General features: G+C 37.5%; 1 protein-coding gene across 4 annotated transcripts in view; it reads right to left on the minus strand.

The window, feature by feature from the left end:
• POC1B (POC1 centriolar protein B) overlaps nt 1–21,287 on the minus strand; it is a 97,728-nt gene that overhangs the window by 59,530 nt on the left and 16,911 nt on the right. For all 4 annotated transcript variants that reach the window (XM_074271110.1, XM_074271113.1, XM_074271112.1 and 1 more), the window contains exon 4: nt 12,335–12,514. In XM_074271110.1, coding sequence (XP_074127211.1) covers nt 12,335–12,514 — 180 coding nt within the window. The remainder of the gene's footprint in view (nt 1–12,334; nt 12,515–21,287) is intronic.

Genomic DNA, 21,287 nt, shown 5'->3' on the forward strand with positions numbered 1-21,287 from the left:
AAGACAAAATACACCACCTTCTATGTTAAAAATAACAAGGATAAGAATCAATGAACTATTCCTTAACATTAGGAATCATTTCTATCTAAAACTAAAAGCTATTAGGTCTTTCCCATTAGAATAGGGGTAAAGCCTTCCAGCTGTGTGACCCTATGTAAATCATTTAACTATAATTTTTTCACATACCAAAAAAAAATTAGGAAAAAAAAATAGAGGTTAAAACAACAATGTCCACTGATACCATTTTTACTTCCTATGATTACCTATACTAAGAAAAATAAATAAACTGAGGGAAATGAGAGTAGTCCAAGAAAAAATGAAATAGTAATTTTTGCAGATGATAGAATGATCTACTCAAAGAATGCTGAAGGTTCCCACCAAAAATTAATTGAAATAGTTATGTCAACAAAGTGGAAGGATATAGAACACACCCATCCATATAATTTTTATATTTTAACAACAAAACCTAACAGGAAGAGTTTTAAAAAGAAATTCCAATCAAAATCACCATAGGATTTAACGGAATCCACATACCAAAATATATATTATAAGAATATACTTACAAGAGAGAATTGTATAACTACACATACAAAATAGACTTTACAGAAATATAAACCTAAATAATTGGGGAGATATTGCTTGTGATTGAGCCATAGAAATATAAACAAAAAGAGAATATTAAATAAATAAAATTCCTATTCAGAGCCATGTTAATTAAATTACCAAAGGATTAGTTAGAAAAAAAGTTATCAAAATTCAACCAAAATGACGTATTCTTGACTATATGAATCTCAAAAATCTTAAGGGAAATAATGGAGAGAAAAAGCTGGGAGAATAGACAAGGTGGTCTAGCAAGATCAAATTTTACATTACACTAAAAAGCCATAACCTTAAAATTTTTTAGAATTGGTAAAAAAACAGAAAAAAAATGATTAATTATCAATTGGGTACACAAAATGCAAAACCATACTTAGTAGTATAGTGTTCAATAAATCCAATGATCCAAAAACTATGAAGGCAATAACTCACTCCTTGACAAAAAGTGCTAGCCAAATTGGCCAGTGGTTGGACACAAATGCAGTTTAGCCAAATATTTCAAATCATATACCAAGGTCAGCTCCAAACAGATATATGACCTAGATGTAAAAGGCTATATAATAAACAAATAAAAGGAACAGTGAAAATGATACCTTTCATAACCATGGTGGGAAGAACAGTTCTTGACCAAAGGATAAAGAGAATCACAGGAAATATGATAGACAATTGTGATTACATCAAACTGAAATAGGCTTTGCACAGTACAAGCGAATAATTTAACAGGGAAGAATTCCTTGTAGAAACCTTCTCATAGATACAAAGAGAAATTCCATTCCAAACAAATGTTGAGAGTATAAAGTATTTGGGAATCCATCTACCAAAGAAAAGTCAGGAATTATATGAGAAAAATTACAAAACACTTGCCACAAAAATAAAGTCAGATTTAAATAATTGGAAAGACATTCAGTGCTCTTGGATAGGCCGAGCGAATATAATAAAGATGACAATACTCCCCAAACTAATCTATTTATTTAGTGCTATACCAATCAGACTCCCAAGAAACTATTTTAATGACCTAGAAAAAATAACAACAAAATTCATATGGAAGAATAAAAGGTCGAGAATTGCAAGGGAACTAATGAAAAAAAAACTCAGAGGAAGGTGGTCTAAGTGTACCTGATCTAAAGCTATATTATATAGCAGCAGTCACCAAAACCATTTGGTACTGGCTAAGAAATAGAACGGTAGATCAGTGGAACAGATTAGATACAAAGGAAAAAAGGGTACATCTATAGCAATCTAATCTTTGACAAACCCAAAGATACCAACATTAGGGACAAAAATTCATTATTCGGAAGAAACTGTTGGGAAAACTGGAAATTAGTATGGCAGAAATTAGATATGGACCCACACTTAACACCATATACCAAGATAAGATCAAAATGAGTCCATGATTTAGGCATAAAGAATGAGATCATAAATAGATTAGAGGAACAGAGGATAGTCTACCTCTCAGACTTGTGGAGGAGGAAGGAATTTATGACCAGAGGAGAACTAGAGATCATTATTGATCACAAAATAGAAGAGTTTGATTACATCAAACTAAAAAGTTTCTGTACAAACAATACTAATGCAAACAAGATTAGAAGGGAAGTAACAAATTGGGAAACTATTTTTAAAAGTAAAGGTTCTGACAAAGGTCTCATTTCCAAAATGAGAACTGACCCTGATTTATAGGAAACCAAACCATTCTCCAATTGATAAATGGTCAAAGGATACGAACAGACAATTCTCAGATGATGAAATTGAAATTATATCTACTCATATGAAAGAGTGTTCCAAATCACTACTGATCAGAGAAATGCAAATTAAAACAACTCTGAGATACCACTACACACCTGTCAGATTGGCTAAGATGACAGGAACAAATAATGATGAATGTTGGAGGGGATGTGGGAAAACTGAGACACTGATACATTGTTGGTGGAGTTGTGAAAGAATCCAGCCATTCTGGAGAGCAATTTGGAACTATGCCCAAAAAGTTGTCAAACTGTGCATACCCTTTGACCCAGCATTGCTTTTATTGGGATTATATCCCAAAGAAATACTGATGAGGGGAAAGGGACCTGTATGTGCCAAAATGTTTGTGGCAGCTCTTTTTGTTGTAGCTAGAAACTGGAAGTTGAATGGATGTCCATCAATTGGAGAATGGCTGGGTAAATTGTGGTATATGAAGGTTATGGAATATTATTGCTCTGTAAGAAATGACCAGCAGGAGGAATACAGAGAGGCTTGGAGAGACTTAAATCAACTGTTGCTGAGTGAAATGAGCAGAACCAGAAGATCACTATACACTTCAACAACAATACTGTATGAGGATGTATTCTGATGGAAGTGGAAATCTTCAACATAAAGAAGATCCAACTCACTTCCAGTTGATCAATGATGGACAGAAATAACTATACCCAGAGAAGGAACACTGGGAAGCGAATGTAAATTGCTAGCACTACTGTCTATCTACCCAGGTTACTTATACCTTCGGAAGCTAATAATTAATGTGTAACAAGAAAAAGGTATTTACACACATATATTGTATCTAGGTTATATTGTAACACATGTAAAATGTATGGGATTACCTGCCATCGGGGGGAGGGAGTGGAGGAAGGGAGGGGATAATTTGGAAAAATGAATAAAAAAAAATAAATAAATAGAAAACTTCTCATAAAAATCTAATACATAAGATATCTAAGGAACTGATTCAAATATATAAGGAAAAAGACCATTCCTCAAAAGACAATCAAAAGATATGAATAGGTAATTCTGGTTTTAAAAAAAGCTCCAAATCACTAGTAAGAAAAATGCAAATTAAAACCACTCCATTCATACTGTATACCCATCAGATTTGCAAAGCTAAGAAGCAGGAAAGTTGCCATTTTTCAAAAAGCTATGAGAAGAAAAGCACACTAATCCATTATTGGGAATATGTTAATTGGTCAAACCATTTCAGAAAATAATTAAAGACTATATTCCCAAATCTATAAAATTATTCATATCCTCCAAATTATGATAGTACTTTGAGCCTTATATCTCAAAGAGATCAAAGACAGAAAGGAACCATTTGTAGAAAAATATTTATGGCAGCATTTTTTGTAGCAACAAAGAACTGGAAACAAAAGGAATACCTATCAACTAAGAGAATAACCAACCAAATTATGGCATATAAATACAATGTAAAATTCTATGCCATTAGAAACAATGAAATGGATGGATTCTGAGAAGACTGGGAAAATTTGTGTGAACTGATGCAGAGTAAAGAAGGCAGAATCAAGAAAACAATTTATACATTCTATGGCATTATAAAGGAAAATGATCTTAAAAGACTTAAATAATAGTAATGATTCATGGCAAGAACAAAAATAAGTCTAAAAAATTGATGATGAATCACATTTTCTACCTCTTGAAAAAGATGAAGGACTAAAGATGCAAACAGGGTGAAAATATGGATTGATTTTCCCTGATTACACTTATTTTTTAGAAGGGAGGGCATTTGTCCTATTTTGAGGGAGGGAAAATAATAAAGGAAAAGAAAGAGCATTAATAAAACGTTTATCAAGCAGAAAAATGAAAGCAAAAGGATGTTAAGAAAGATAAAAAGAAGGAAGTCAAGAAAGAGACAGAGATAAGCAGGACAATATTGGAATTGTGCTGTTAATTTTATTATATACTATTATATAATTTTATTATCTATTTAAAAAAATCTTACTACATAATTATGAACTATTTTTAGATTAAAACTTTCCAAATTAAATAATTATATGAAATGATTTTGACAGAATCATCTCCAAAGCAAATTATAATTGGGAGGCTAGTAACCACAATCAGTAGTTCTGTAAAAAATAATCCACCTCTTTTTGCTTTTAACTTTCTGCCCCTATATCTTTGCTCAAACATTTACCATATGACTAATCACTTCTTCAGTTATATGTCCTTCATTTCTTGTATGTGAAACTCTGCATCTACTTTGGTTGATATAATTTGAGTTTTTTCCTGAACTGTTCTCCCTGAACTGTGTGTGTCTTTGTTGGTTTCTCTCTCTCTCTCTCTCTCTCTCTCTCTCTCTCTCTCTCTCTCTCTCTCTCTCTCTCTCTCTCTCTCTCTCTCTCTCTCTCTCTCTCATTCTTCAGGATAAGGAATGCTTTGGGAGTGACAGGAGAATATGTTAAAAAATAAAGGTGATGAAAACAAAAGAGAAAATTTTAAAATTTAAAATGATTTCCCCTCTAGCCACAGTTATAAAAAGTACCTCTTCCATTCTCATCACGAATGCAAAACTAATTTTTAAAAATGATTTGACCTATTAAATTTAGATCATACTTCCATTTGGGACTTAACTGTGGTATTTGGTGAAAGATGTTAATCTAAATTTGATTTCTTCCAAATTATTTTTGAGTTTTCCAATTAGTTCATATTGATTGGAGAGTATTTCTTTATTAAGTTATTGTCTTGGGTTAACTACATACTGTTTTCCAGTGTTTAGGTTTAATTACTTAAAACAATATAACAAAGGATCTTTGGTGGGGGGAGAGAGGAGGAGAGGGGAAAAGAGAAGAAAGCTCAATAGGAGTCCAGTTAGACCTTTTGAAACTGTTCTGGGTGAAAAATTAACTACTAGATTTCCCCTTGGTAGCTCTGTGGTATCATTCAATCAATCATAAAAATTATTGTAATTATTCTTGTTATTATTATAGCTAACATTTATATAGCACTTATTATGTGTCAGTCATTGTACTAAATGCTTTACAATTATCTCATTTGATCCCTACAATAATTCTGAAAGACAAATGCTAGTATTGTCCTCATTTCACAGATGTGGAAGCTGAAGCAGAGATTACATGACTTGCCCAAGATCATACAGCTACTATGTGTCTGAGGTTGGAGTGGAACTTGAGTCTTCTTGACTCCGGACCTGGCACTCTACCCACTGCTAAGTCTAGAGCCGAATAAGAGCTTCAGTTTCATGAAGACAATTATCAGAACCATTCTACTCTTCTCAATCAAAATATCTCCATTCCTTCAACCATTTGTCAAGAGACATATGGGGCACAGCTTCCAGGCCCTTTGTCTTCTAGGTTACCCTCCTCTAGATGTGCTCAAATTTGCCAATCACTTCCCTCAAACGTCATGCCAGGACTGAACTTAGATTTGGTAGTTCTGGAGTTAGGTATGTAGTCACAGGGAACTTTGTCAGTTTGGGCACTATCACCTTCTTCATACAGACAGAAAAGGAAATTTTTTTTAACCACCAAGTCACATTGTTGGCAGAAATAGGGCCCTCAGAGGATAATTTAAACCTCAGAAAAACTCCTTCTACTAGACCTCCTCCTATGGCAGCCGATTCTACTTGGGAGACAGTTTTCCTTAGACTGAGCCTCAACATCCCTCTCTCAACTTTCACCTACCAGGAGTTCTCTCCTCTGGGACTGAGCACAATAATTACAAGCCATCTTCACCTTCTACAGAACAGCTCTTCAAATGCTTGAAGGAAACTCGTGCTCCCCTTACCTTGCTTCTTCTAACCACCCCAAGTTCCTTCAAATGATGCTTCTATGTAATGGTCTCAAAGAAACAGAGAGCAATGGGAAGAAGGCTAGATTGGGAGTCAGGGAAGAGGAATTTGGGCTGTCTCGACTCTGCCACCTGTTTCTGTATGATATTGCATAAGACATTTATCTCTCTGGATCTCTATGTTCTCATCTGAAAAAAGAAGGGTTTGAACCACATGACTAATACAATGCATCCCAGATCTTAATCTATGATCCCGGGATCGTTAAGGTTTCTTCCACTTTTAAATTTATCATTCTACAATCATCTTCAGGGTACTCCCTTGTTCATCAAAGTTCTTCCTAAAAATGTTGCACTCAGAGGGGGCCAAAGCAGGGTAACTCTGTTGGCTCTGGAGTCCTGGGACCACAGTTCTCTGAATGTTGCCTAAGAATCCAATAGGCTGCTACATTACACTGCTGATTTACATGGTGCTCAAAGTCCACTAGAATTCCCAGCCCCTTTTTACACTAATTATTCTCCAGCTATGCTTTGCTTTGTACTGATGAAGTGGACTCTTACACCTAAATGTTAGGGACACAGAAGAGGCAGAAGTGGCATTGGAATTGATCCTCTATCATAAAGATCCTCTATCTCTGTCCCTCAGTTTCCTCATTTGTATAATGAAGAATGGACTTGATGACTTCTAGGGTCCTGTCTCCCTCTCAATCTAGGGTCTTATAGAGCATTATATCTACTGTTCTTCCTTTTAACAGATTAGCCTACAATCCTCATCGAATAGGTCACTTCTGAATAAGAAGCCATATTTCTCATATTATGTGATGTACCAAGTCCCAATGACGGTACCAACTCCTCTCGTTGCATTTGGGTCTCTAGGGTACCTCCCGGCTCTGCAGTGTGGCAGGCTGCACAGAGTGAGGGAGATCTGGACTCCAGTCAGGAAGACTTTAGATACTGCTAGCCCTGTGAGCTTGGGTAATTGCTCAGTTTCTACATGTGCAAAATAAAGGAATAAGACTGGATGGAGAAAAGAGAAGGCTGGAGCCAGAGTCAGGAAGACCTCACTTCAAACCCAGCCTCACACACTGACTGTGTGAATTTCTCTGTTAACAAGTGAGGAAAATAATCATGCTTCCCTTTAAGAGTTGGAGTAAGGATCAGATCTGTAAAGTGCTTCACAAACTACAGCAGGCCGTGGACGTGCTGCCTTGATGTGTGACCTTGGGCCGCACTCAGTGCACACTTTGACGACCAGCCCCATTCTGGGACCGTCTCTGGTCAATGCACTGCTCCTCCAGAGCTTGTCTGTCTCTAGCGTGGTGCTCTCTGTACCTGGTTTTTAAGCCTCTGGTTAAAGTCTCATTAGCAGCCAGTGCTCAGCAGGCCCCACCTCAGACCAGGAGCCTCCTGCCTTCTCCCTGCGGGGTCAGTGTTCACATTGATGTTCGCACGGCCGCCAGGTGGCGCCATGGCGCACAGAGTCCTGCACTCAGGAGGCCTTCCCTCAAATCTGGCCTTAGACACCAGCTGTGAGACCTGGGGGCCCTGAGTGGTTCCAATTTAAGAAAAGAGGTCCACATCTCTCCTCAGAGCCCATTTTTGTCGAGGGCAGCTCCGTTCCCAAGGCTGCCTCTCTTCGGATGCCCACGCTGCAGTGGGGAGCTCGGGGGCCACGACAGCCCGCTTGGCCCTGAAGCACTTTACTTTGTAGGCCAGGATTTAGGCCCTAGCGAGATGCCTTGGATCTCAGCAGTTTCTCCCTCGGGTCCCGACCACAGGCTCTAAGACAGTAAACCTCCTCAGGAGCCATTCCCCAGGGGCTCCTCATTCCTCTGATCTGAATAAGCTCTCTCTTGCTGGGAGCAAGCTGGTGAGTCAGAGGGCTGGATCTGCAGTCAGAAAGCCCCAAGTTCAACTCCTACCCCGGACACATCCTACCCAGATGCATAACCCTGTGCAGACCACCGCTTCTGCCTCAGCTTCCTCTCTAGATGTGGATGAGAACAGCATCCACCTCCCAGGATGGTAAGGACCAAATGAGACAACATTTCTGAGATGCTCTGCCAACTTTAAAGGACCCATGCTAGCTATTATTATTATAATTCAGAAGGGCAGCAAGGTGGCAGAGTAGATAGAGGACTGGACCTGTTCAAAGGCAGCCTCAGACCTTCCTAGGACTCTGGACAAGTCACTTAATCCCGTTTGCCTCGGTTTCCCCATCTGTAAAATTAATTGGAGAAGGAAATGGCAAATCACTCCAGTATCTCAGCCAAGAAAAGCAACTACAAAACAACTGAATTGACGGCACCTGTGGATAAAGACCATCATTTCCTGGAACACAAGCAGCTACTTTCTACAATAGGTTAGCTTTTTTGGCAGCAATACCTCCTGATTGAATCTTTCTATCTATCACTGAACTTCAGCATCCCTCCCTCAGAGAGATGTGCTCTTAAGGGACGTTGTGGATGACCTGTGCCAAGACCAAAGTGGAAGGGGACGACCCAGGGACAGCGAGGCTCTCCAAGAAGACGATGCTTTGGAGAAGATTGGGGGGGAGGGGAATGAAAGCTCAAGAAGATTCAGTCAGGAGATGTGGCCATCAAAAGAGCCAACCTGATGCTATTCTCTTCTCTCTACAAACACTCTTTTAGACAGCTCAACAGCTCTTCAAATGCCATATTTCAATTATTAACTGCAGACGATTCCCAAATTTGTGTGTCCATCCTTAATCTCTCTCTTTAATTTTAGCCACATATCAACTGGCTGTTGGATACCTCAAAGAAACATCAAATCAAATACATCTAAAATAGGACTCATTCCCTTTCCTCCTGAGATTGCTCCTTCTCAAAAGTTAGGTCAAGGATAAAGTCATCTTTCCAGTCACCCAGGGTCATAACCTCAGAGCCTTCCTCCTTGTCCCTTCCCTGATTTGATCAGTTGCCAAGATTTGAAAATTTAATTTCCATAGCCTCTCTCCCATCCAGCCTTTTCTCTCCACTCAAGGATTATCACTCTAAGCCAAGTCCTCCTCACATCTTGGGATGACTATCACAGTCTCCTAATAATTTGGCCATTCAATTGGAAGCACCAGCTCAGTTCACACATATCATCTCAGCAATGGGTGGTCTTTTATTCCAGAGCTTAGAAAGTTAGGCAGGTGGTGAAAAAGCAGAAGGACTTAACTGAGTGGGTCTTCAAGGCTAGACGCCATCTGCACTTCATTGCCTTAAAATTAAAAAACTCATTTACCTACTGCCCAAGACAGACTAGATGTCATCCCTCCTCAAAATTGCTCCTCACTGCCTTGAGAATAAAATAGAATACCTTAGCATGGCATTTAAGGCCCTTTCTGACCTGGTTTCCATGTCTCTTTCTAGTTTTGTGTCATACTGAGACTATGAATTCTTTGTCCTAGCTACACTGAGTTACCAGTGAATTCATTTCTCAATTGCCATCTACACTCTGGCATTTGTGCCCGGAAAGAGTTTCCTCTTCATCTCTCTCTCTCTGAAACTAGATTTTCCTTCATGACCTAGTTCAGGTGCCTCTTTCATGAAGCCTGTGCAAGATCTTTCTACTTGTCAGTGTTTCCCCCCTTTAATTTTTTCATAAAACACTTATTTGTAATATGTGCTATATCCCCCTACTAGTATATAAGTTCCCTAAAGATAGGGGCCATTTTATCATTTTCTTTGCATCTCTAATCCCTAGCACATAGTTGACATATAATATTTATTGAATTAAGTGTCTTGACTCAAAACAATAGGGAGAATGAATAAAATCAAGTACATTCAACTATGCATGCTAAAAATAAAATGTTACCACAAACCTACATAATAATGTTCCAATGCAAGTTAAAACTTACCTTTTATTTAAAAAAAATCTTCTGCAATTAAAAAACCAGAAAATAATCTGCACTGAATCTAAAGGCATTGTTAAGAAAGAAAGCCACATGTACAGAAGACTTATTCATTAACTTTTGCAGAGGGGGCCTATCTTCAAAGTATTTCCGTAAATTCCCTTCCATGAACAGAAAGGAGATTTAAGCCAAGCTGAGCTGACAGAATAGTTAGTAACTTTATTTTACATTTAAGGGATAACAACATTACATATAGTATGGAATAAATTTGTTTTGTAACAAGATATCTACACTTATCTCTGGGACTAGAGTCAAAGAAAGGATGCTAATTATTAAAATCAATCGTATAATTGTCAAAATGTGGGCCTCAAAGGGCTACTCTTCAATCCCTACCCGCCTAAAATGACCTTCTCTCATATCCTGAGAGCAAAGGGAAGGAAGTGACAGGGCAATGGGAATCTCTAATCATGTCTGATTTGATACTAGCTATAATCTGTGTAGTGGAAAAGATAGCTAATTTAGAACAACTCCTGTTTAAAGTGATGCAACTTCCATTTTAGCAGGTGGGAAATAAGGCTCCTGGGATTTTTTTTTTCTATGACAATAAAATTCAAACAATAAAAGTAAAAGTTTTCTAATCTTTTAATGTCCCTTTTAATAAATTGGGGACTCTCTAGCATGTACGTGACTATCTCTGTCTCGACTCTCCACTTTTAGTTTTTAAAAACAAGTCTCAAGAGCCTCTTTGCTTAGTAATTTCCTTTCATTGCCTTTACTTTGCCAATTTTAAAATATTTACATCATTCCAGCAATTCTTGACTCCTTTATTTAGATGTATTTATTCACTTATTTAGTGAATACTTTATTTCAGTAAATTCATTTCTTCTCCTGACTTTTCAGACCTTCCCACTCAGAGCCTTCTCACCCTGAAGATGTCCAGACTTCTGCTGCCCTTCCTCTGACTGGCATGTGAATTTCTATCTAGGATCTCTTTTAAAGGAAGCACCTGGGTCAAACATGCTCATTTCTCTCTTGGCTCCATTACTTGTTCTCTGAACTTCTCTATGTTCTCTGGGCTGCTCTCCTCTCTCTACCCAAATTTCCAGCATCTTTTGAAATGTCATCTTCTCTCATAAAAAGCTACAGGGGTAGACAATTTCTTTTTTTGCTAATATTTGTATTCAATAAAGGCTTTATCTATTCTTCTATCTCTATTCATCCATTCATCTATCTCTAGATTTATCTAACAAGTTCTATCACTTCTATCCAACTGTCTAACACCTCAATATCTATTTATTTTTGTCATCTATCCATCCATCCATCTGCTTATCTGTCATCTCTTTATTTACTCCTATCACTTTTATTTCTTTTATCTCTCAGTTATGCTTCTCTTTCTACTTATCACATCTATTGTATCTCTATCACCTTAATCTCTAATTCTTTCTTTCTCTTTTTTCTCTCTTTTCTTTCTCTCTTTCTTTCCTTCCTCTTTCTTTTTCTTTCTTTCTTTCTTTCTTTCTTTCTTTCTTTCTTTCTTTCTTTCTTTCTTTTCTTTCTTTCTTTCTTTCTTTCTTTCTTTCTTTCTTTCTTTCTTTCTTTCTTTCTTTCTTTCTTTCTTTCTTTCTTTCTTTTTCTTTTCTTTTCTTTTCTTTCTTTCTACCTACCTACCTATCTGTCCCTGTTGTCATTCACTCATCCATCGAGAAAATATGAAGAAGGTAACACACTTAGTATTATGATGTGGACACCCTCAACCAGATGATGCCTGCAGAGGACCTCCGAGAGGTCCTCCAAGGATCATCCCCAACATTCATTTAGCTTTTCATTCCTTTCCTCACTCCAAGATCAATGTTTATAATACAAACATGAATCTGAACGAAGAAATCACATTGTACTAGTGTTGCCACCATTAATATGATGGACCCCACACTATAAGTTCTTTTAAGGTTATGCAAATCAAGTAACTTCCTGTAACTTAACAGTTTTGTAAATTTGAAATTTTCCATAGAGTTTTTTGGCATATTTCTTGCAGGCTGACACCTGCTTGGCAACTTTTAGTCTTAAAAAGCTACTTGTCCAGGGCATTGAGAGGGGAGGTGACTTGCCCAGGATCATGAAGCCAGGATAGGCTTAGAGGGACTTCTTGAAGACAGAACTTCCCGACTATGAGGATGTCACACTGCCTCTTGTTGACAGAATTTATTTATTTTTAAAAGGATTAGATGGTCTGATAAAAAGGTTTTTTTCCTTGCTAATTTTTGTTATTCATGCATTAAAAACATGTAAAGAGATTCTGAAATATAGGTCCTGCTGGAAGATTTGACTTACATGAGGAAGTATTATATGTAAGTTTACTCCAACTCCTTTTAAACTTACTTGGCGCAACATACCCAGTGGGTATGTCGGTATAAGGAATACAGGAAGCGCTGCCGATACATATTCCAAACTTTGATGGATTTGTCCTCAGAAGCTGTAGCGAGAAACTGGCCATCACAGGAGAAATCTACACTTCGGACAGGGGCAGTATGTGCCTTGAATTCGGAAGATTTCCCTTTCCTGAAAACACAGAGGTTACATATTTCCCACAGAGGCTGTTAGAATATATTAACTTAGGCATCATTCAGAGGTAACAAACTGATTTAAATGTGTTTTTAAAGGAGACTTAAAATCACAGAATTAAAAAGATCTTTTTACATCTGTACTCTCCATGACACTGTAGTTTAAAATTTGCTTTGTTAATAGAAACAGCCAAAGTGGTTTTTCCCTCCCCACCCATGCATTAAGCTATTTTTGTTTTAAACCAGAAATGGAGAAAAATAATATTTTTAATGGCTTTCTGCCAGATATTGTGCATTTACCCTGAGATTCTGAGGCTGGTGAGGAGGCATTTAAAACTATAACTGATGAGAACAATAGAAAGATTTTGATGTTCTTAAACTGGGGGTTATAAAAGTTTTATGAAAATACAGACAAGATTTGGAGTATGTGTGCACACTTATGTGTATGCACTCAAAAAGAATAGGAGTCCTGTCCATAGCATCTTCATACTCTACTGTATTTTCCTAGAAAATTTGTTTATTCGAGTTATCACATCTGCAAATACTAATCAGCATTAATCAAGGCCTAGCAAACACATTCTTTCTTACCTACTATCCCTATTCCTAATCCCGTAGATGAAATAAAAGAAAAATGCTTTTAATACCATTTCCTTCTTATGGATACCAAGAGCTGGACTTGCACTCTGAAAAAGCTGAATTGAAGATCTGCCTCTGATACATACTGGCTGTGAGACTCTGGATCAGTTATTTAACTTCAGAGAGACCTAGGCCATGGCCTAAAGCTATATAAATTGCAGAGGAGTCACAGGCAAGTTTGCTTGGTTCCTTACTCAGGAGATATTCCTGGACCAGTAAAATCATGGTAAGTCTGGTCCCTATTCCTTTTTTAATAACATAGATTTGTTGCTGTGGCTTTCTTTGTTTCAAGACAGATGAAGGAAGGGAAGAAAGAAATGGGAGAAGTTATAAGGGCCAGAAATTGTGGCCATAAGGAAGCCCAGAATACTGGGAAGGAGTTTTGAGAAGTCCTAACCTTTCCCAAGCATTCTTATCTCAATAATAACTGAGATTTAGAAAATGTTCTGTTCAGATAGTAGTGTTAGCATTAGTGATACCTTACAGGAAACTGGTCAGGAAACAGAATTTATTAATGCCATGCCAAAAGTTTCAGGCATTAATAAATTAGAATGATTCAACTCCGGTCCTGTATAAGCCTCAATTTGTTTTGATTTGTAATTATAAAATCATATAACAGCAAGCTGATGACTCAGTTCAAATTTGGCCTCGAGCACTTAGCCAATCACTTAACTTCCCGTCTGCCTCAGTTTCCTGAGTTACCTATGTAAATCACATGAATACCACCGTTAGCACTATTTTCATGCTTATAAATTACTGTGGACACTCAGAATAGTCATTTAGCTACTTGATATATTTAGTACAGAGGTTCATACTCAAAGAGGTCTATGATTGTTTTAATTTGGAAATACTTTTTGGTGGTCCCTTCATTCCTGATAATTCTTATCCAGGGTACTACCAAGTTTCCCCAATGTGCCAGAGGCCTTCACTTCCTACTGACAGGATAAAAGTGCCAGTGGCGTACCCTGGCTAGCCATCCATCACCGTTCCTTCCCATACAGGATCAGCTAATCTTCTGTTCTCACATATAGCTCCTGGCCATTATCTTTTTCTACATTTCTTCCTCAAAGTTTCTCACTGGTTTTATGCTGCAGCCTGGAAATACCCACTCATGACCTCTATGTGATCTTTCTTTTGATTTCTTCAGAGACTGTTGTAATAATGTGTTTCATTGCCCTAAAACATGAAAAGTTTGGAATCTACAATTTTTTGAAGTCAGTCTAACTGGTTTTCCTTCTGTTCAATTCTGGGTCTGAGAACTTAGTTCCAAATATGTATGTGTCTGTGCATGTGTCTACAGGCTGCTCAACCAAGTGCATGATGTCATTTGGACAACAAACATTTATCATCTACTTGGTCTTTTCTGTGTTAACAGTCAGGCCAAACTCTCCGGAAATCTCTTCGAGAAGGCTATGCAATGTTCTGAGGTTTGATACAACAAGCACAATACAAGCTCCAGATGTTCTTGAAGTATAATGAATTTAAATCATGCTAATGTTGTAATAATGATATTAGATCACAATTATAAAACCCTTTCCAATTGAGAAAACACTTTCTTTGCTACAATATTGTGAGATGAAAAAAATGATGTTCAGAGAAGTTAGATGACCTCCCCATGGTCACGTAGCTAAGCAGTTGGCAGAGCTTTAACTATGAATTTTGTTACTTGGGATGAGCACTACATATGTCTCCAGGAGTTATGGCCTGAAAAGCTTGGGGAAGGGGTGTTAAGAGAGAGGTCAACACTAAACCTGGAATGGCACAGACTTCAGGATCCATCCATGAGACTACAGTTGTGAAAGCTGCTCACCCATAACCCCCCTTGCCCGAAGGAATAGTGCTGTTTAGCTTCCTATTTAAATGAATTCTTAAGAACAACTATGTGCTAAGTTGAGGTGTCTCTTCACATCTAGAATTCAAGAAACTTGATTACTGGGAGTTGAAGAAAAATAAAGAGGGGGGAACTGTTAATTTACAGCAAACAGTAAGATATTCTAGAGAAGGACCTACAAGAGAAAAAGATCATCTAGCTCAATTCTCATTTTCAAAAAAAGCCCTAGATCCAAGAGATTTGTTCAACTCTTATGGAAAATGAGGCTAAGTTTTTTTTTTTTTTTGGGGGGGGGTTTTCAATGTTTTAACACAGTAACTTGCTTAAAAACTATTTACATTTAAACTTATCATAGGATCAAAAGTTTGGAGCTAAAAAAAAAAAAAAAAAAAAAAAAAAAAAGTTTGGAGCTGGAAGGGACTTGAGAGGCCATTCTGTCCAAGCTCCCTCATTTATTTGAAATGAGAAATTTAAGGGCCAGGGAAGCTGATGCCACACAAGTACAATGGGGGAAAACTGGGATAGGAGCCAACATTTTTTGACTTTGAACCTAATTAGTTTTTTCACTGCACTATGCAGCTTTGGCTCCCAAAGAACTGTAACGCTATTTCAGTTACTCCTTCAAAGGCCCGCCAGAAATTCAGTCCATTTATTCTCATTTCCTGGTTCTTCCAGAATTATAGTTGGGCTATTTTCCCTTGGCATTATTACATGGAGGTCTCTCCAGCTTTCATTGTATACATCATAGTTGTCCATTTAAAATGAATTAAAATATTATTTTATGTTAATTCCCTGATATGATGTATTTCTATGTATTTAGTTTGGCCATTAGACATTTAATTCCTCTGCTATGATATATAAAACTGCTATGGAATATCCTAGATTTTTTGGTTGTTTTTGATAAAATGTGTCAAGATGTAGTAATAACAATGGAGGTATTGGGTTAAAGGCCAGATTATTTTCGTAATTTTTACTGTGTATTGTCAGATTACTTGAAAAATAAAACTATCAAAAAATCTGTAAGTAGATAAAAGTTGTATTAAGGCCCAAACCATATAGATTCACAGACTGCTAGAGCCAGAAGGAACATTAGAGAGAATCTTGTCCAGCTCTCTCCTTTTCTCAGTGTCAGAGCAGGGCCTAGAACCCAGGATTCCTGATGCGTGCCCTGATGCTCTTTCAGACAAGTTGTTGAAATGCAACATCCTTTAGGGGTGTGGAGCATCAGCCCTTCCAAAGCACTGGTCTCAGGTTTCATGACTTAGTATAAGGAGCTAAGTAGGGACAGGTGCACTTCCATTCTTTTAGGGACTCCCTGACCCCAAGGTTACCCCATACATACACCTCAACCTTGTTGAAAAGTTTAAACAGCTGGAGAGGACAAAGCTTTGAGGAAAAAACAAAGGATGAAGGGAGAAGAGATAGCCCTCCAGGAGGGGCTCAGGTCAGAGGCTAAGTGTCTTCTCTTGCCCTATTAGAAGTAGGTCCCATCCCACATCAGAGGCCTTCTAGTTTAATCTCCTCATTTTATAGATGAGACTTGTCCAAGGTCAGACAGGCAGAAAACATCAGCAATAAGATTTTGCCATAGGCCTATTCTGGCTCCAATGGCAGGGAACACCCAAGTTTGAATGTTTCCGTTTCCCCCGGGCAGCCCCTGAGATCCTTGGTATTCCTTCACAATGTCTGGGCAACATGTGAGAGAAAATTTAAGTCTCCAGAGTCAGGAAGGCAGAAGTGTTCTCAAGAAGGCACATAGGGGCCAAAGGTTCTAGTCAGCCACTGATTCCTGAGCTGCCTCCCTCTCTTCCAAGATGGCATTTAAGCTAAAGCTGTCAGCCCTAGGAGGAATGGCTTTCTAGGCCAGGGCCAGGGCACTCTCCCCACCTTGAGAGCTAACTAGAACTTGGCCCTACAAACTTGGGAACTATCTGAGGGAAGGATCAAGTTGCTCCCTAGCTTCCTCTCCCTGCCTTGTCTGCCAACCCCATATGTACCACACCCTCTGCCTCTTTCCTCTGAAAACACAATAGTTCTGCTTTTTATAACTCCTTTAAATTTCCTGTTGTAGGGTAAATTTGGCCAATGTTAGACATGCCCCGGTCACTGTGCCCTACTTATTGTCTGAGTGCTGGAAACATTTAGGGCTCCAACATCTAATTCACAGGAGCTAAGACTGGGAAAAAGAACTCAGCAAGTTTTTAGTCAGGTTGTCTTATTTTGAAGATAAAGAACCTAATGCCCTAAGAGATTTAGATAATTTAGCTAAGATCACATCAATTACAAGTGGCAAATCAGGATTCCAAACTAGGCCGAGGAATCCAAGTTAATCATACCTTTAGAATAAGGCTTCTTAACTTGGGGTCCACAGTCCCCCAAGAGGCCCATGGGGAGATGTCAAGGGATCATGAACTTGGACAAAGGATAAAAGGACATCTTTATTTCAATGTAATAGGTTTCCTTTGCCATTCTATGTATTTCATTTTTTGCATTTAAAAATATGATTGATAACACTTCCTAGCTGTGTGACCCTGGGCAAGTCACTTAACCCCAGCCTCAGGAGGGGAAGGGAAAAGATATATATATATATATATATATATATATATATATATATATATATATATATGTATATGTATGACTGAGAAGGAATCTGACAATTTCACAAGAGAATAACAAAGGTGCCACAATACAAAAAACTGAAGAACCCTCCTCTAGAGTAATACTCCCTGATAGAAATGGCAAACTATTTCAATTCTCTGTTAAATTTCAATAAATATAAAATGTTAGGTGTGTGTTCTGCACTGATGCAGGATGTCTCAACACTGGAAAACCCTTATGACAACATCATGGATCCTTTGCACCCTGACAAATATACATGTTATAAGAAATCCATATAATGATAAAAATTTCAGAGACTGATGATAAAGCATGTGGGAATGGTCAGAAAATAGCTTGAAAAAGTAAGATTCCATATCCCTGGTACCACAATATAATATTTTTGGTCTCTCTCTATCCTTTTTTCAAGGAGTTAGTATATGGCTCTCAGGTCTTCCTTCATCTCCTCCCCTTACTGAGGTCTGTAACTGCATAGATCATACTGACATCTCCTCATAAAGAAGTTGTATCCAGGGCCACTCTCCTCTCTCTTTAGTAATCTCAATCATCCCTATGACTTCAATTATTACCTTGATATACCTGCCTGCCAAATTTACATCTCCAGTCCCAATTTCTCCCCACACCTCCCGGATATGCTGGCCACACTACCTTTGCCTCGAACCTCCACTTGATTCATCTTTCCCTCAAAGCTCCTTTCTCCTCCTCCCTTCCTTATTTTGACAGAAGTAGTGGTTTTTCTATTAAAAGGATCCCAAACCTTAGAACCATCTTTACTCTTCCCTCTTTCACTCTTCTTTTCTTGACTATCTCTACACTCTCCATTATAATGGTTTTGAACTCAAGGCCCCAACTCCATGAGTTCCTCCTTCCCTCTCTAAAGATGCTGCTGCATCACACTTAGAACATCCAAGGGTCTTCACCTGTCCTGCAGCTGAATCTTCCTGTAGAAGCTTGTTCCCCAAATACCATGTGAGAAAGGACTGACTTCTTTTTCTCTGTGAGTCCCCAGCTTGGAGCACACTTAATATGTTTTCATTCATATTATTAAGACTGTCCAACTTGAGTATAAGTCCCCTCTTCCACTAATCCCCTCAGTGTTCTTCTTTCCTTCCTTCCAACTTTTTTCCAATAATTGTTTTTTATTTTAAACTTAAATACAAAATGAGAAAAACAATCGTCATGTACACAGCAACAATAAGAAAAGGATTAAATATAAAATTTCCATTTCAAGAAAACCTATACAATAAATACTATCGTTTTCAAAGCTGTCCAGCTTTTCTTTGCTTCCTTATTGTTCTTTTGTTCTCTGCTGTGAAGTTTTTACTTTATTTTTTTCTTTTTCCTCTACCCTAACGGTCACAATTAAGTGTGGCTATATATTATACATTATATGTAAATAAAAATAAACATATACACACACATATATACAAATATACCATACTATGCTTATTTCCTTCTTATTTCCTCAGATGTTTCTTGGAAGATGGATAGTCCAAGTTTTCCATGTTTTTCTAAATCAACCAGCCTATCATTTCCTACATTATACCAGTATTCCAAACCAATCACATCCGGTTTGAGAGATTATCTGTGAAAGTTTTTCCCTTCTAAGTGTTTGCATTCCTTCTATTCTTAGATACATAGGTTTTATTGAAACATGAAGATTAGAATTTAAAATATCCTTAACAATATTCTCCTTTATAATATAGTTTAAAGTTTGATACTGCTGCATCTATTTCCTTTTCTTCTTTCCTTCCTGGTTTCTTTGAAGTTCCTGACCTTTTGCTTTTTCAAATGAATTTTCTTCTTAATTTTTTTAACTCAGGAAGATAATTTTTAGTAATTCAATTGGGATGACATTGAATAGATGACATTTATTTTAAAAAACTTCTCTCCAATTTCAAAGGAAGAGATAATCTTATAATATGTGAGAGTAAACCCTTCTATCCATACCCTTATCTTTTTTTCCTCTCCTCTTCTCTCCATGATCCAAAGATCCCACAAATTTCAACTTCCTTCTCTACTGGGTATTTTTCCATTCTATATACTGAGGTCTGTAAATATCTATATCTTCTTCTACAATTCCCCCCCCAAGAGTCCTCAAAAAGGAACCCAAGCTTTCTACCTCCTATACTGATTATTACCTCATCCTCATTCTCCTCCTCTTCATTGACAAATTCTTGGAAAGAAAAATACTGTATTGTATTCAGTGTCTCTAATTTCTCAGTATCCTCTCAGTCCTGGAGAGTCTACTCCCTCTCTCTTATGGAAAATGCTCTCTCTAAAAATAAAAAGGACTATATGTACAAAAAACTATTTGTAATGGCTCTTTTTATTGTGACAAAGAATTGGAAGTTGAAAGATGTCTACCAATTGGGGAATGATTGAACGAATTGTGACATATGACTGATGGAATAACTATTTCCAGCAACGTAATGATCCAAAACAATTTTAAAAGACTCATGATTTAAAAGACTCTAGAGAGAGAAAAAATTTTTAAATGAATGTTAAAAACAAATTTAAAACTTAAAAAAGGAACTGTTATCCCCAAGTAATTAAAAATTTCCCAATTGCCAAATCTGAGTGTAGGTTTTTTTCCCCCTGTCCTTGATTTTAACTTCACTGTCTTGTCTTTACTTTGATCACCTCTTCCAACTTGATACCCTCTCCAAGATACAGTTCTCATGATTTTCCTCCTACTAATAATTAACCATTTTGTGGTCTCCCTTTTCTACATGTCCGACAAGTTTCTTCACTGGACTCTCTCTTCTTTTCTTTATCTATATTCTCTTTCTTAATGATCTCATCTGTTCCCATAGTTTCAATTTTCTGCTATTTCCAACTGACTGCTTGGTATCATCTGGATAGCTTAATACTTCAAAATCAACATCATTTCCCCCAAACGTTTCTTTCTCTGTGAATGGTACCTCTAACATCGCTCTTGGCACTATCTTGGATCTTCCCTGTCCCTCACCACAAATATGTAGTTCATTGCTAAAAGCTGCCCTTCCTAGCTCCACAATATTTTTATACCTAGCCTTTCCACTATATTCCCACAGTAACCACCATTTAATTTTAACTCTTCCCACCTAGAATATGATAATAACCTTTAGTTAGTGGTCCTGTCTCCAAACTACAACCTCTTCACATTGCTTCTCCCATAATCTGGCTAATCACTACAAGAAAGTTGCTTTGCTATTTAAAAAACAAAACAAAACAAAACAAAAAAACAAACCCTCACTAGCTCCCAATTCCTCCATAAAAACATTTCAACTCCTCCCCTAGCAATCAGCTTACTTATTCAGCCACATCTCAGGTGGCTTTCCCTGCTGTAGTGCATGTCCCAACAAAGAGGATTCCTCTCTATGCTGTGTTCTCACCATACCCTCTCCTAGCTCTTGGCCTTTTGCTCACATACTTCCTCCTCTGCTTGGAAGAGAGTCAATTTTTATCACTATTTGTTGAAGTTTTTTTTTTTTTTTTTACTTCCTTCAAGACCCAATTTGGATGCTTTCTATCAAATCTCCCTGACTGTCCTGCTGAAAGTGATCTTTCCTGGATATAAGAAGACACTTCCTTCCACTCCTCACCCAAGACTGGATGATATCTACAGGTATAGAACGTTGCATATACAGTGTTACATTTTTCCAATGTACTGATAAGTTTTACTAATTTTTTCTTCTTTCTTTTT

This window comes from Sminthopsis crassicaudata, chromosome 5 (assembly GCF_048593235.1).
Source record: "Sminthopsis crassicaudata isolate SCR6 chromosome 5, ASM4859323v1, whole genome shotgun sequence".
Classification (NCBI taxonomy): domain Eukaryota; kingdom Metazoa; phylum Chordata; class Mammalia; order Dasyuromorphia; family Dasyuridae; genus Sminthopsis; species Sminthopsis crassicaudata.